This window comes from Pelmatolapia mariae, linkage group LG3_W, assembly GCF_036321145.2.
Source record: "Pelmatolapia mariae isolate MD_Pm_ZW linkage group LG3_W, Pm_UMD_F_2, whole genome shotgun sequence".
Taxonomy (NCBI): domain Eukaryota; kingdom Metazoa; phylum Chordata; class Actinopteri; order Cichliformes; family Cichlidae; genus Pelmatolapia; species Pelmatolapia mariae.
Window position 1 is genome coordinate 55,255,950 of NC_086229.1, and position 16,168 is coordinate 55,272,117.

The 16,168-nt window shown below is 42.4% G+C and overlaps 1 protein-coding gene across 1 annotated transcript; it reads right to left on the reverse strand.

Moving 5' to 3' along the window:
- Positions 1 to 9,376: 9,376 nt before the first annotated feature.
- LOC135932546 (ladderlectin-like) lies at positions 9,377 to 11,809 on the reverse strand. Its single transcript, XM_065470023.1, has 4 exons — positions 11,720 to 11,809; positions 11,493 to 11,621; positions 11,139 to 11,247; positions 9,377 to 9,504 (listed from the first exon to the last, which is right to left on the reverse strand). Exons 1-4 carry the CDS (start codon positions 11,807 to 11,809, stop codon positions 9,377 to 9,379), a joined length of 456 nt encoding a protein of 151 aa, XP_065326095.1.
- Between the last annotated feature and the right edge of the window lie 4,359 nt (positions 11,810 to 16,168).

A 16,168-nucleotide genomic window follows, 5' to 3' on the forward strand; every position in this document is an offset into this window, starting at 1 on the left:
TTTAATTTAACCATTTTGCCTCTGTCTCCTTTTCCTGACCCGGACACTTTTTGTTACTTTCCCTCATCGCCTGGACCCCTTTTAGGGGAACGTAACAAGTGTCATTGAGTGCCTTCCATATTTTACTGGACACACAGTGTTGCTAACAACATTAAAAACCAAATACAAAATCCAGATAAATTACAGAAGTGAAGAGATATTAGCAAAATGTAACCTAAGAAGAAAGAAAAATTGTTACCTGGCATATCTTATATACAGTATGCTATACATTATAAATTACATAAAAAGAAACGAAGTCTGCATTGTAGATTTTCTCTATGCCTTACTTTTGGAGAAAAACAAACAAAAGTGATGTACTCCAATAAATATACCAACCTGTCGTAACTGGTGGGTCTCCGGATGTTACCAGAGTACCAGCATGTGCATTACTTGAGTCACCTGACTCATTTTCCTGACAATGAGCTGCAAAGACAGTTTGAAGCTCAGATTTGTTTTTATGTGTTGTTGCTGTTGTGCTTTAGTGCTTTCCACATTTCATTGGACACAACGTGTTAGTAAAAACATTAGAAAAAAACAAAACGAAATACAGGTTAATTACAGAAGCTAATCAAATTCAACTATTGAGTGTGTCCTTATATACAGTATAAGGAAAATATAATATAAGTAATGTATATTTATAAAGGCCCAGATTGTTAATTTTAGTGTTGCGAAGCTAAACTGTTCATAAAGACTTTTCATGTAAGACACACTATTCTCCAATCACATGTTGCTTTTTAATTATGTATGTAGAAAGTCACTCTACATTACAATATAGAAACATTCAGAGGTAAAATGCATTATACTGCTTCTCTTTTTGAAATGCTCACAATGACACACAAGCAGAAACGCAGTCGACATCTTCATGATAGAGGTATTAAATGTGATGATAACCTTAAACACATGAAGAAATGTTAGTTTTGCAGTGAGCTGATAACTCTGCACTGAAAACTGATTAACAACTAAGAGGTAATAATAAATATTTAATAAGAAAAAGTAATCTATTGCAAAATTACCTTTTGTTCGTCCTTCTCAGAGTCAGTCTGGAGTTCTGTCTGTGTGGACAAACTGTATTCAGCTTTAAATAAGAAAAAAATGACTCATTCAAACATGACTCAGTGATTCGAATGGCCCAAGAATATCCTGATCCTTTTCCACTGAATTCCTTAAAACTCACCTGACCTGTCTTTAGAACACTTAAAGTAAACTTTATAATGTTTATTCAAGGTTTCAGCAGTGCTTTAGTATTTGTCTCAGTGCATAGTGTTTGTGGCCAGTCGTTACAATAAGAGACTCCACAGACACAACACATGTGCAAGGTCTTTCTCTGAAATTTTGAGATGAAATTGCAGGTTACCAGTCAAATACTTCCATATTATGAAAGTATTAGCTATCGTGAGCTTAGAGAGAGTCCCGAAGATCTGCCTGATAACTGTGAGAATCCTCCCTCCACGTTGAAGAAGCCGAGCCACCCGGACCACAACTCTTCCATGGTTACCCTCCATGACCATGTATCAAAGGGATCAAAGCTCAGTAAGCCCCAGATTCCAGGTCAAGTCATGCATATACACACCCAAGCCATTCAGTCACACATGCCCACCAACTAACAACCCAAAGACAAAAATACACACCTCAACATCTACCTCCGAAGTGCAGCAGAGCAGATGCTCGCCCAGAACCTGCAGGAAACCATGATGCAACATTGCTAAGCCAATCTCAGCTGAGCATAGGGTAAATAATAGTGCTAAGATTCTATATAATGGTAAAATAAAAAATCATCGTTATTAATTTATTTTTCTAGAGAAATTACTACACCAAGCTGAAGATATCAGAGGCCCAGCCAATGAGAGGTGTGAAGAACTGTAATAATTGCACATTTATTATAATCAATTATTTAAATTTTAGCAGAGAAAACTGACTGAAAGCAACATTAAAATCTGCATCCGACTCTAGTTTACACCCTAAATGGGAAGATCTAGCCAGTAATGGTTGAAAGTTAGCAATAGCTATAAACTTATGTGCATTACATCAGCTTCGTGCCAGCCCTGAATGCCATCATCCCCTGTATGGATGGCTAGTTTGGAACTTTCAAATTGTATGGTCATGAGAGAAACATAGTTGATGCATTTATTGTAATTTGACAATGTTTTCAAAGCCACTGTATCAGACATAGACTTAATTTGTTGTGCTACTAACTTCCACGGAAAACAAACTGTATCAGTCATTACCCTCCATAGAGCAGAATGGCACAGGAGGCGGGGAAGAGAGAGAGCCAGGAAATGTGCAGCTTTTATTGCTGATCCCTTTCGCTTTTCCAAACAATTGCTTGGGGTAAAGCGAAGCGGCCAGTTGGAGTGCTCAGCAGAGGAGGTGAATAACTTCCTTCATGAGACCATGAGTGACCCACTGAGGGAACAAGACTTGGGACTGAACGAAGCTCTCATCAACCCTGCCCCACCATCAGTAGAGTTCAAGTTGACGGAGCCAAGTTTGAAGGAGGTGTGTGAGGTCATCAAGGCAGCCCGCTCAGCATCCTCCCCAGGTCCCAGTGGCGTACCCTAGCTTGTTTATAAGCGCTGCCCAGAGCTGCTTCGCCACCTGTGGAAGATCTTAAAGGTGATATGGCGGAGAGGGACAGTTGCTGATCAGTGGAGGTGCGCAGAGGGAGTTTGGATTCCCAAAGAGGAGGACTCGAGAAACATAAACCAGTTTCGGAGCATCTCGTTATTGAGCGTGGAGGGGAAGGTGTTTTTTAGCGTTGTCTCTCGGAGATTGACCGAGTTTCTCCTTAGAAACAATTACATCGATCCATCAGTTCATAAGGGGGGGATCCCAGGAGTTCCTGGTTGCCGAGTGCACACTGGCGTAGTTACACACCTCATAAGAGAAGCCCATGAGAACAGAGGCGACCTAGCTGTATTGTGGTTGGACCTGACTAATGCGTATGGGTCGATCCCACACAAACTGGTTGAGCATGCTTTACACCTCCACCATGTCCCCAGTAAGATCAAGGACCTGATCCTGGACTATTACGCCAATTTCAGGCTTAGGGTCACTTCTGCGGCAGTCACTTCAGGCTGGCACCGCCTTGGGAAAGGTATAATAACAGGCTGTACCATCTCATTTACGCTCTTTGCCCTTGCAATGAATATGGTGGTAAAGGCTGCGGAGGTGGAGTGCAGAGGGCCGCTAACAAGGTCAGGTGTTCGTCAGCTCCCCATCAGAGCCTATATGGATGATCTCACCATTACAACATCATCAGTCCCAGGGTGTAGGTGGATCTTGCAAGGACTTGAGAGACTCATCTCATGGGCAAGGATGAGTTTTAAACCATCCAAGTCAAGATCGATGGTACTAAAGAAGGGCAAGGTGACGGACAAGTTCCGGTTCTCAATCTCAGGAACCATTATTCCATCCATAACGGAACAACCAGTCAAGAGCTTGAGGAAACTCTTTGACTCCAGCCTGAAAGACTCTACTGCCATTCAAAAGGCAAATGAGGAGCTGGGAGCTTGGCTCATTAAGGTGGATAAGTCCGGCCTGCCTGGAAGATTTAAAGCCTAGATCTACCAGCATTCCATCCTGCCCCGAATCCTGTGGCCCTTGCTTGTCTATACAGTTCCAATTACTACTGTGGAATCCCTTGAAAGGAAGATCAGTGGCTTTCTTCATAAGTGGCTGGGACTTCCCCGCAGTCTCACCAGCGCTGCCTTTTATGGGGCAAGCAACAGCTTGCAGTTACCCTTCAGTGGTCTCACAGAAGAGTTCAAGGTGGATCGCACACGAGAAGCCCTACAGTACAGAGATTCTAAAGACTGCAAGGTGGCATCAGCAGGTATTGAGGTAAGGACAGGAAGAAAGTGGAAGGCTGAGAAGGCAGTTGAGGTGGCAGAGTCACGCCTAAGGCAGAAAACACTGGTGGGGGTCTTAGCAACAGGGGGAGCAGGCTTGGAGTATTTCCCAAAGGCCTAGGTCAGCAGGGCACAGGGAAAGGAGAGACACCAGCTACTCCAGGAAGAGGTCCAAGGAGGTGTGGAGGAGGAGCGAGTAGGTAGAGCTGTAGGCCTTAAGCGGCAGGGAGCATGGACAAGGTGGGAGAGCACCTTGCAGCGCAAGGTCACCCGGGCAAACATTATGCAGGCAGACTTCCACCGGATCCGATTCCTAGTGCAGGCAGTATACGACACTCTGCCAAGCCCAGCAAACCTCCATCTGTGGGGAAAGAGCGAGACACCTGTCTGTCCCCTGTGCTCTGGAAGAGGGACCCTAGAACACCTCCTTAGCAGCTGCCCAAGGGCGCTGGCCGATGGTCGGTATCGTTGGCGGCACGACCAGGTGCTCAGAGCAGTTGCTGAAAAGATTGCCTCAGCAATCAGCACCAGCAAGCATCATCATGCTCCGAGGAAGGCAATCTCTTTCATTAAGGCTGGAGGGAAACCCCAGGTGCGCCCACGTTTAACAACCGGTCTCTTCAACACAGCCTCTGATTAGCAAGTACAGGCTGACCTGGGCAAACAGCTAAAGTTCCCTCAGAACATTGCAAAAACATCCCTCCGGCCAGACATGATAATTATTTCTGAGGCCTCAAAACAGCTGATCATGCTAGAACTCACAGTGCCCTGGGAAGAGCAGATCGAGGAGGCCAATGAAAGGAAACGAGGAAAGTACCAGGATCTAGTGCAGGAGTGCAGGGGAAGGGGCTAGAAGACTTTCTATGAGCCCATAGAAGTGGGTTGGAGGGACTTTGCAGGATGATCACTCTGCAAAGTCCTAGGCTGGCTGGGCGTGGCTGGGGCAGCCAAGAAGAGGGCCATCCAGGCTGTGACTGAAGCGGAAGAGAAAGCCACAAGGTGGCTGTGGATCAAGAGGGCTGATCCGTGGGTAGCTACTGGTACGCAAGTTGGGGCCTGATAACCCCCCGGCTGGGTCGCCTGGGCGTATGATGTTGAGAGACCCGAAACACCTGATGACCCCAGGATACATCACTGAAGATGCGTACCAGTGCATCCAGGAGATGTGTCTTTATAGTTGTGCTACTAACTTCCATGGAAAACAAACTGTATCAGTCATGCATAAAACTGAATCAGGATGTTGCTTTAGAAAATGCCACTTGCAAGTGAGCTACACCCTTTGTGAATTTCAACAGTGGTCTAAAGGCTGCAGCATTTTTATATTAACTGTTTGAATTCACAAGTTTTATGTATGTAAATTAAACCCTTGCTTGACACCATAGCTGGACTGGCCACCGGGCAAGGTGGGCTGATGGTTATTTTTCGTGTTAGGTCTGTACTCGCAGGCCTTGCTAGCTCAGAGACTTATCACCATGAACAAAGCAAGACAATTAGAGCTCGATTGGTCTTTACTTGCGCAAGGGAAGCCGGTCTAGTCAGGATCTTGGAGGGCTCCTCACCTGCTCCCAGACAACTCCAAAAAACCAGCATCTCCTCGCAGCCTTTTATTGAGTGACAACAGTTACACAAACACCCCCTTCTAAAACCCAAATGGTGTGTCGTAAAAGCTAAGGCACTGTGTGTGCATGCATGTGCGAGCATGTGAGTGCATGTGTGTGTGTGTATGTGTGTTTGTATACGTGACTTCCCTGTTGGTTACAACCGTTTAACAACATCCCTAGTCACCCCGTATGGTCCACCATATACAAGCACAGGTGAGCCCATAAATGGCAGGAAGTAAACATTCCTTACCAAATAAGGAAACCAGAACCTTGCATGCAATTGTTCCTATAGTTAAACACTATAGCTAATAGCATCCTCCACCATCCTAGATGTAGGGGAGGGACAGAAAAATATCAATATTTTTTTGTAACGGTATAAACAAGGAAAGGTGGTGGATTGGCCAGATGCTAGCAGATGTGTAAAAATAACTCACTTGTTTGGTGGTGGCTATGGCGGAGCTTCCACAGATTCAGTAACATTAGCAAGTGGTGGAGGCCAGCAGGTGGATGAGGAAAAAGTGAAGCAGGAGGAGGAGAAACAGGAGGAGAGACACAATGCGGCAGTATTCTGTGTCTTTACACACAGCTGCTGCTTCTTCTCTCATTTTCTCCCCTCCCTCCCTTGTTGCTACTTCAATCATGAAACTGATCAATGATCAGCTGATCGGCTTTTCTCTCTTGTTTGTTTATCTCCCACTTTGTGCCAGAAAGAGGAAACCAGCGGATGTGGCGCTAACAACAGCAGCACGTTTATGCTTGATCAGCTGTTGTTAGAATTTATTTAATATTAATTTCTAGTATCAGCTGATGTTTGCTGGAGCCGTAAAAGCTGCTGGTCATGATGTCGGTTTGGTTATCTGGTGAGAGGGAAACATGAAGAGAAACCAGGAGATGTCCTTACTGAATCATCAGAGCTGAACAGGTGATGGAGAAACAGGTTTACCTTTTAGGTGACATGAATGAGTTGAAGGGAAGTTATGAACTGTTTCTGAGAGACCAATAACACCAGGATCCTTTTCTAAGTAGCTGACAGCTGGTAAACTGTGCAGGGGCGGGTCTAGCAAAGTTTTGCCAGGGGGCCAGGTAGGGCATTAACAGGGAAAGGGGGGCACAAAGAAATACTTTTCTTTCTTATTCTCATTTAAAATATCTAGCTTTTATTAAATAATTATCTGAATCTTACAACCAAAGCTGTCATCTGATGTAAAATGTATAGAAATCATACATTTACCAACAAGACTGTACATCACTGTCACAACAGTGTTTGTTTTCATTCAAAGGCTTTATGGCTTTTCCTATAATACCTGGTGGGCTGGTCTCTAGTCAAAATGCCCGGGCTGATTTTTTTGTCCCAGTCCAGCCCTGGGCACGACACGCAGTGAATTAATCTGAGAAGGTGCATTAAAAAATAAATGGCCGGGCCAGCGGTGCACATCGCAAATTAGCTCGCATAGACACATTAGTTGTGCCACTTCTTAATGATGATATCTTAGCTAACAACCCCAACTACCAGATTCCACTTGTAATTGGTTAAAAAGAACTTGGCCTACAGGTGAGAGGTGTCAGGGGTTGCAGTGTGGATGCGTAGAAGAAGGGATGACCCAAACACAGTGAAAGCTGGTGTTTATTGCAGATGGAATGAATGGACAGAACAGGAGCAGGAAATGGCTGACTGAATGAACAAAGCATACAGCGACAACCTAACATCAACAACAATGACACGACAAAGACCAGGATGAAACTGAGGACTTAAGTACACTGGCTAATGATGATGATAAGGGACCGGTGAAAACACAGCTGAACATAATGAAACAGGAAGTAGAACTAATGACACTGAGACAGAGGGCTGGCAAGGTGAAGCGGGAAACATGAATGTGGAACATAAACTGAACATGAACTGAAAACACAGAGTGAACCACCCAGGAACCCTGACAAGAGGGACGTTGCTAGCTGGCAGTTTTTTCAAGCGATGTTGAAATTTCCACATTCTGACACTTCAAATGCTTCAGGAGCTGTCCGCTCAGCGCAGCATCAGCACCGTGGAAATAAACGGATACATCCGAAGACTCGAGACAGAATTCACAACGGGTTTTTGGAACTTTCAGGTGTATGGACCAATGTTTTCTTTTCTAATCAAACCAGAAAGTTTTAATGAGCAGCTGGATTTCTCTTTCTTTAACTGGCTGGACACAGAGGACATCGAAATGTAGCTGATTGAACTGAAAAGCTTGACTCTGTGGGGGTCAAAGTTTGCAGAACTACAGAAGCAGCTGGAATCCATAGCTGTGCGTGTTCATGGAGCTTGCATTTTCACCTGCTGGACATCACTACCTGACAAGTTTAACTGTCTTCAGAGGCCTTATTGACAGTATTTGGCTCTACATGTCTGCGTGAGCAGATTTTCTCTCACATGAGTGTCCTCAGGTAGCCGTCTGAATGCTGGACACTTAGAGACCTGTGTCTCTGAGTGGGAGACCAGAGATCACATTGACATGTGTATCTCTGTATCAACAAACATGCCATATTGGCTCAGTTTATTTTTCTTATCATTGTTGTGAGGACACCATAAATAGCATTTGCATTTTCTGTTGTACAGTTCATTTGCTGTTATGGAGTTCTTGTTATGGATAAAAAGTGTCTTTTTTTGTTTCAAAATAGCTGATAACTATTCGCTGATAGCTGCCAACATCTGCGAACAAATATAAGACTTTAAAGTTGTTCTATATAGTGTGTAACTGTTAATATAGAGCGTTATTAAATTTATTGCTAATGCAATTATATAGCACACTGACTTCTGAGGAAATTTTAGATGGCACTCATCATCAGAAAGGTTGCCAACCCCTGCAGTAGGGCCTTGAAGTCCTGAGGTCAAAATGGGAGATGCCCCCTAGGGTGGTGGAGAATGACCGAGCTAAGATCCTGTGAGACTTCCAGATAGAGATGGACAAAATGGTGGTGGCTAGCCAACCGGATATAGTGGTGGTAGACGAACAGAAGAAGACGGCCGTAGTGATAGATGTAGTGAATCGAATGACACAGACATCAAGATGAAGGAATATGAGAAGCTGGAGAAATACCAAGAGCTTGAGAAGATGTGGAGGGTGAAGCTAACAGTGGTCCCAGTGGTAATCGGAGCACTCGGAGCAATGACTTCCAAACTAGCCAAGTGGCTCCAGCAAATCCCAGGAACAACATCAGAAATCTCTGTCCAGAAGAGCCCATTCCTAGGAACAGCTGAGATACTCTCAAGCTCCCAGGCATCTGGTAGCGAACCCGAGCTTGAAGTATAAAGACCATCCACAGAAGCGAGGGGATTTTTTTTTTTTGAAGAGAGAGAGGAAGAGACTCATATTTGTTTCACCTTACTTCAACTGTACAGAGACACCTAAAAAGTGGCTGTTTTATTGGGAATACTGTTGATAGAAGCCACAAAGTAGTCAAAAAGGTGATCAAACTGTCATGCCCATGTAAACATATTTTTTTAATTGTCATAAGTCTTCGAGTAGAAGGACATCTAATTAAGACTGATAATAAAACCAGCAAATGCAGATAAATATTAAATTCCCCAGTTTTAATACATGTATATTATTACTGCTGAATATGTATATGCCTTAACACAAGAGATGTAACACAGATAGATGCTTGACTGATAGCTTTAATGTTGCATAAAAGAGCAAAAATAAAGAGATAAACAGAAGAAACAACAGTTTGTAAGATCAATGTTGTGGTAACACAATCAGTCTGCTCTTGTTAAAGACACAAGGCCTAAAAGACAATGCAGCTTTTGTTGATTTGTCATTTGGATGTTTAGATTGGGTGCTACCAAGAAAGGGGAAAAAATGTAACTAGAAAATGAAAGAAGTAGGAGCAAGCATAACACAAACACTATTATACATCAGTTTGTGTTTTTATGGGAGTTTCATGCTTCAGTGTCAGCCGAGGAGTGTTGTTTTTTTTCTTGGCACAGACAGATGGCCGATGTAAGCCACACTCCAGATCATCCCAACACTTGGAAGCTGCAAAGTTCAAAAACAGAAATTAGTAAATTAATTTAAAATCATTCACATATTAAGTATTCATGTTAAATATTAAGCTCTGAATTACGGCTATAATTTATCTGGAGACAATTCTGCTGGCCACCACTAGGCTGTCCGGGGCACCAGTGTGTATAGTGAAAAGAGCTCCCATCACTCCACAGCCAAACATTTTCCTAGAAGACAGAGATTGATAGCATCAGTTCAGGCAGGCCAAAAGATCATGCCTAGCCAAAGTCTTGTCAAATCAGCTTTATTTAATTGACATAACGAATGTAACCAGCTGGCAAATCTCCCATATTATTCATGATATTATTTAAGCTGCTTTTATCTGTCGGTGGCTTCTGTATTTTCATTAATGACATATCTGTCATTAAGAGAAACAGAAAGGTATTGATAAAAACAAAAGGTACCTCAGATTCATAAGTTCCTCCAGTCCAAGTTTCTATGTAGTCATGATCACTAGTCAGCTTCTGAATGTGATGGTACTCGCTGCTGCTGTGCACAGATGCAAGGTGTGCAGCCATTGACTTGCAGTTTCTCTTCAGTAAAGAGTTACACATAGCTTGACGGATAAAGACCGCCCACAGGAGCAAGGGGGATTTTTTTTTTTTTTTTTTGAAGAGAGAGAGTGAGAAACTCACATTTGTTTCATTTTACTTCAACTGTACAGAGACACCTAAAAAGTGTCTCTTTTATTAGGAATACTGTTGATAGAAGCCTCAAAGTAGTAAAAAAGGTGATCATGCCCATGTAAACATATTTCTTTCTAATTGTCCAAAGTCTTGGACTAGAAGGACATATAATTAAGAGTGATAATAGAACCAGCAAGTGCAGATAAATATTAAATTCCCCAATTGTAATACATGTATATTATGACTGCTGAATATGTACAGTCAAGCCCACAATTATTCATACCCCTGCCAAATTTTGACTTAAAGTTTCTTTTGTTCAACCAGCAAGTTCTTTTTTGACCAGAAATGAAACAGGTGTCTCCCAAAAGATAATAAGACGATGTACAAGAGGCATCATTGTGGAAAAAAATATTTCTCAGGTTTTATTTATATTTTAGCAAAAAGTCAATAGCCAAAATAGCCAGGGGTATGAATAATTATGGGCTTGACTGTATATGCCTTAACAAAAGAGATGTAACACAGATAGATGCTTGACTGATAGCTTTAATGTTGCATAAAAGACCAAAAAAAGAAAAACAGAAGAAAAAACAGTTTTGTAAGATCAGTGCTGTGGTAACACAATCAGTCTGCTCTTGTTAAAGACGCAAGGAATAAAAGACAATGCAGCTTTTGTTGATTTGTCATTTTGATTTTTAGACTGGGTGCTACCAAGAAAGGAAAAATGTAACTACGAAATGAAAGAAGTAGGAGCAAGCATAACACAAACACTATTATACATCAGTTTGTGTTTTTATGGGAATTTTATGCTTCAGTGTCAGCCCAGGTGTCTTGATATTTTCTTGGCACAGACAGATGGCCGAATTAAGATACACCAGTTATCATCCCAACACTTGGAATCTGCAAATTTCAAAAACAGAAATCAGTAAATAAAAAATCATTCAGATATTAGGCAATTATGTTAAATACTGTGCTTTGAATTACAGCTATTATTTATCTGCAGACAATCCTGCTTGAAAGCATTATTAGGCTCTCCTGGGCACCAGTGTGCATATTGGAAAGGGGTCCCATCACTCCACAGCCAAACATTTTCCTAGAAGACAGAAATTGATAGCATCAGTTCAGGCAGGCCTAAAGATTATACCTTGTCAAAGTCTTGTCAAATCAGCTTTATTTATTTGACATAACTGATGTAACCAGCTGGCAAATCTCAAATATTATTTATTATATTATTTAAGCTGCTTTTATCTGTCAATTGTTTTTACATTTTGAGATAATGGCATATCTGTCATCATTAAGAGAAACAGAAACATAACCTAATGATTTAAAAAAAAGTACCCCGGATGCATCAGTTCCTCCTATCCAAGTTTCTTTGTAGCCATGAGGGCCAGTCAGCTTCTGAATGTGATGGTACTCACTGCTGCTGTGCACAGATGCAAGGTGTGCACCCATGGACAAGCAGTTTCTCTTCAGTGAAGAGTGACAGAGAGAGATTTTTAAAGTCACAACTAGGCTAGATGTGTTTTAATCAAGTTTTGAAGACAATACAAATCAGAGAAACTTACCTCAGCTTGAGCCCAATTCATGGGTCGTGGAATGTAGACAAAGCAGCGTCGTTTGAAACGATTCCAACCATGAGGACAACCAGAGGACATGTTGAACCGGTAACTCTTTGCTGGGAACAAATAAATAGCTGTATGTACATGTGTCTCTAGCTGGTATTGTACTGTTTTATTTTTAATTATGACATGTACAATATTGGAAAAAACAAACAAACAAACAACCATACAAATACCAGCTTGACAATTAAATATTACGTATTTAAGTGATCAACAATATACAGGGCACTTTGACTACCTCACAATTATATATTGTAATTATATCAATGCAGCTGTAATCTTTTTTATTGATTATTAATCATTTTCATCATATTAATCATTTCAAGTAATAGGCAGTAAAGTTTCAAAACACAAAGTTTCATTAAAAGTTGTTATTGATTTTATGATTATTAGTATATTTACAAAGAGAACTGAACAGAACAAAACATGGTCACTTAAATACAAGTCAATGCAGATGTGTTTTAGCAACTGATTCTGCAAGTCTTATCTCTGGTCATTCTAAAGCTGAGGGGACATGATGTCAAAGTTTGATCACCTTTGGATTTCAAATTTCAACTTTTTAATAGCCAGAAGGGATGATATGAGGCTTTTTATGAGACATTTCTGGTATTTAACTTGTGCTCAGACTTAGACAGCTGTTAAACCGTAAAATGAGAAACCAATATGGTCTTTTTAGTTATACAACTTACACTCAATGAACAACTTTAATGTATCTAAAAGGTCTTTAAATTGGCTTGTGACTGTTTTTATTTTCGTTTTCTTTGGACAATATTTTACGTCAAAGTTAAATTTCACAATCTCTCTCTCACTCTGTGATATATAAATATAAATTTTAAAATGCATTTTTGCTTTTCTTTCATTCCTTAAAATGTGTTCTCTACATTCTAAACTGAGAGTCGCATCATGCATGACACAATTGATTTTCTTTTCTTTATAAATGTGATTAACTCTGGTGAAAATATGGAAATGTCTACTGACCTGTTGGAATTAAACCTCCCGCACCACCGCTGACGTCTTCACGTGGCAGAAATGAACACAGCAAAACAATAGATGGTGACTGATTATTTAAACACCTACGTGCTGACATATATTGACATACTTTACATTATACGGCAATACTCACAAGCAGTGGTCAGAAACATCGATCCACAAAGAAGTGCAGCCACAACCAGGAGCTTCATTGTGTCTCTGTGAAAAAACAGAAGACAATACGTACTGACAAATCTTTAAAGAAAGGAGAAAAGATAATTTAAGAGTTTTTACCATACCTTTTGTAAAAGGTCTTCTTTCTTTTCACTGTGAGCCAGTAGCCTCAGTCTTCCACCACAGAGGTGATGACAAGCTCTGAGACTAGTGTTTATATACTCTTACATTTGTATACTTGCAAAATCAGGAAACAACTTATTTCTTAACCAAAAAAAAAACCAACAACCAAAGAAACAAAAACCCAGTTGCCTCATCCCTAATTTGATTTTATGCTGACTTGGTTTCAGATATTTACTGATAGTCAACAGAGAGGTTTCAAAGAGTACAAGGATCAAGGATATTAATATACATTGTAATTAGTGTCGTCAAAGGAGTTTGCAAAGAAAAGCGTCTGGACTTCTTTAAGTTGCTTGAAGACGTTTCACCTCTCATCCGAGAAGCTTCTTCAGTTCTAAGGTCAAATGGCCGAGAGTCCCAGATTTGAACCCAGTGGGAGTATCCCACTTTGGGGAGTATCCCCCCAAAGAGGGACAAAGGACCCCCTGATGATCCTCTCCTCAGTGACAGCAACACCTACGAAGCTTTAAAGCGAGACCCCACAAGCAGCTACAAAAAGAAAGTTATAGCTTGCCTTCAAGACCTTGAAAGGGACAAAATCATTGACCGCATTACATATCACCGCCTTTATCCAGGGGATGCCATACCCTGCATTTATCGACTTCCAAAGATCCACAAGGAAGGGGTCCCACTCAGACCCATAATCAGTAGCATAAACTCAGCCACTTATAACATTGCGAAACACCTTGCTACCATCCTTGCACCTCTGGTGGGGAACACCCCACACCACATCAAGAACTCCACCGACTTCACCAACAAGGTCCAGAAACTTACCCTGGATCCAGATGAAACCATGGTGTCCTTTGATGTAGTCTCTCTCTTCACTTGCATACCCACCACGGAGGCTGTGGAGACTGTCAGAAAACGACTACAAGAAGACAACTCCTTGGAAGACAGGACCAACTTCACACCCGATCAGATCTGCACACTGTTAGACCTCTGCCTCACCACTACATATTTCAAGTACAACGAGGGTTTCTACAGACAAAAACATGGCTGTGCCATGGGCTCCCCCGTGTCACCTATTGTAGCCAACCTTTACATGGAGGAAGTGGAAAGAAAGGCTCTTGGCTCTTTCAAAGGAAGAGTACCCAGCCACTGGTACAGATATGTAGACGACACCTGGGTCAAAATCAAAACACAAGAAGTGGAATCCTTCACTGCGCACATTAACGCTGTGGATAAAGACATCAAGTTCACCAGGGAAGACACAAAGGATAACTGTTTGCCTTTCCTGGACTGCACTGTGCACACTGAAGAGAATGGCAACCTCAACATCGAAGTTTACCGGAAGCCCACACACACGGACCAGTACCTCCTCTTTGACTCCCATCACCCTCTGGAACACAAACTTGGAGTAATCAGGACCCTACACCACCGGGCAGAACATGTTCCCTCTAAGCCTGAGGGAAAAAGAAGGAACACACACACGTAAAGGAAGCACTCAAAACATGCGGTTATCCTAACTGGGCATTCATAAAGTCAGCAAAGAGGCACAGAAAAGAAGATCAGACACCAGCGAGGGAGGATAAGAAAGACAGACGCAACAACGTTGTCATCCCCTATGTAGCCGGTGTATCAGAGAAACTCAGGAGAGTTTTCTCCAAGCACGACATCCCAGTGTACTTCAGACCCAGCAACACACTCAGACAGAAACTGTTTCACCCGAAAGACAAAACTCCAAAACACAGACTTAACAACGTGGTGTATGCTGTACAGTGCAGCGAGGAATGCCCAGACCTCTACATTGGAGAGACCAAACAGCCACTTCACAAGCGCATGGCACAACATAGAAGAGCCACCTCCACAGGACAAGACTCAGCAGTCCATCTGCATCTTAACGATAAAGGTCACTCTTTCGAGGATGCCAATGTTCACATTTTGGACAGAGAGGACAGATGGTTTGAAAGAGGAGTGAAAGAGGCCATCTATGTCCACTGTGAGCGACCATCTTTGAACAGAGGCGGTGGTTTACGACACCAACTGTCTGCCATCTATAATCCAGTTTTGAGTTCCCTCCCCAGACGCCTTAACGCCCACTCACATCCTGGGCCATCTGACCTCAGGAATTCACATGATAAGGTGGAGCCAGGTTTCACGATGAGCTCACCCGAAACCCTGGCTGATTAGGTCCCACACCCGCTTTCACACCTTGGCTCATGTGATTAGAGGATCACCAGGGGGCCCTTTGTCCCTCTTTGGGGGGATACTCCCACTGGGTTTAAATCTGGGACTCTCGGCCATTTGACCTTAGAACTGAAGAAGCTTCTCGGATGAGAGGTGAAACGTCTTCAAGCAACTCAAAGAAGTCCAGACGCTTTTCTTTGCAAACTCCTTTGACTACGATGACCTGGATGACTGAGAACCTTCACAGACATGTAATTAGTGTCATTGTCAGTATTTAAAAAGATACAATGCATAACGTCTTCCTCCTGTTCTAAAAGTTAAGAATGTATTGCCACCCCTTGATAACATAATTGTGACTGAAAATATTGTTGCAGTTAGTTAAATATAAACTGGAAGAAATAAAAAAATAACACCACACCTTGTGCCATCATTTTGATTGATGGCCCCAGCCTTGACCTTTTGACCCTACCGGAAGTACTCCGGAAGTGACTAATCGATTCCATATGTGTGACTAATCACATCCGGGGGGGAAAAAGGAGGGGGTCTGTGGAGGGAGGAGAATAAAAACAGAGAGGCCGGCGCACACTTTTCTATGCGCAGACAAGATGGAGCCTTTCACTCTGCAGCCCTGCGTTCCTCTGTACTTGGACGGGGAAGAGATCTGCTCTCCCGACGCCGTAAGCATGGGAGGCAGCAGCGGCGACTGGTCCTCATCGGTGATCAGCGACACCCCCGTCACTGTCTAGAGTAACAGATGCGACGCGGCCGATGCTCCGCGGAGAGAAGAGAAAAATAAGAACGTCTTCATGTTCCGCAGCCAGATACCGGCTCCGAGGAGCTTGCGGGGAGAATGGCCTCTACCATTTGAGGGGTGTGGAAAGTGAAAATAAAAACCTTTAAGATTATCCGACTAGTAACGGATTGCATTTATATAGTGCTTGGTGG

Bases quoted from the DNA above. Each gene is read 5' to 3' on its own strand.
- LOC135932546 (XM_065470023.1), bottom strand. From the start codon at position 11,809: ATGTCCTCTGGTTGTCCTCATGGTTGGAATCGTTTCAAACGACGCTGC. The intron at 11,248-11,492 runs GTACTTTTTTTT...TCTGTCTTCTAG, and splicing joins GAGGAACTGATGCATCCGGG to GAAAATGTTTGGCTGTGGAG. The intron at 9,505-11,138 runs GTAATTCAAAGC...TGAACTTTGCAG, and splicing joins TCTGCAGATAAATAATAGCT to CTTCCAAGTGTTGGGATGAT.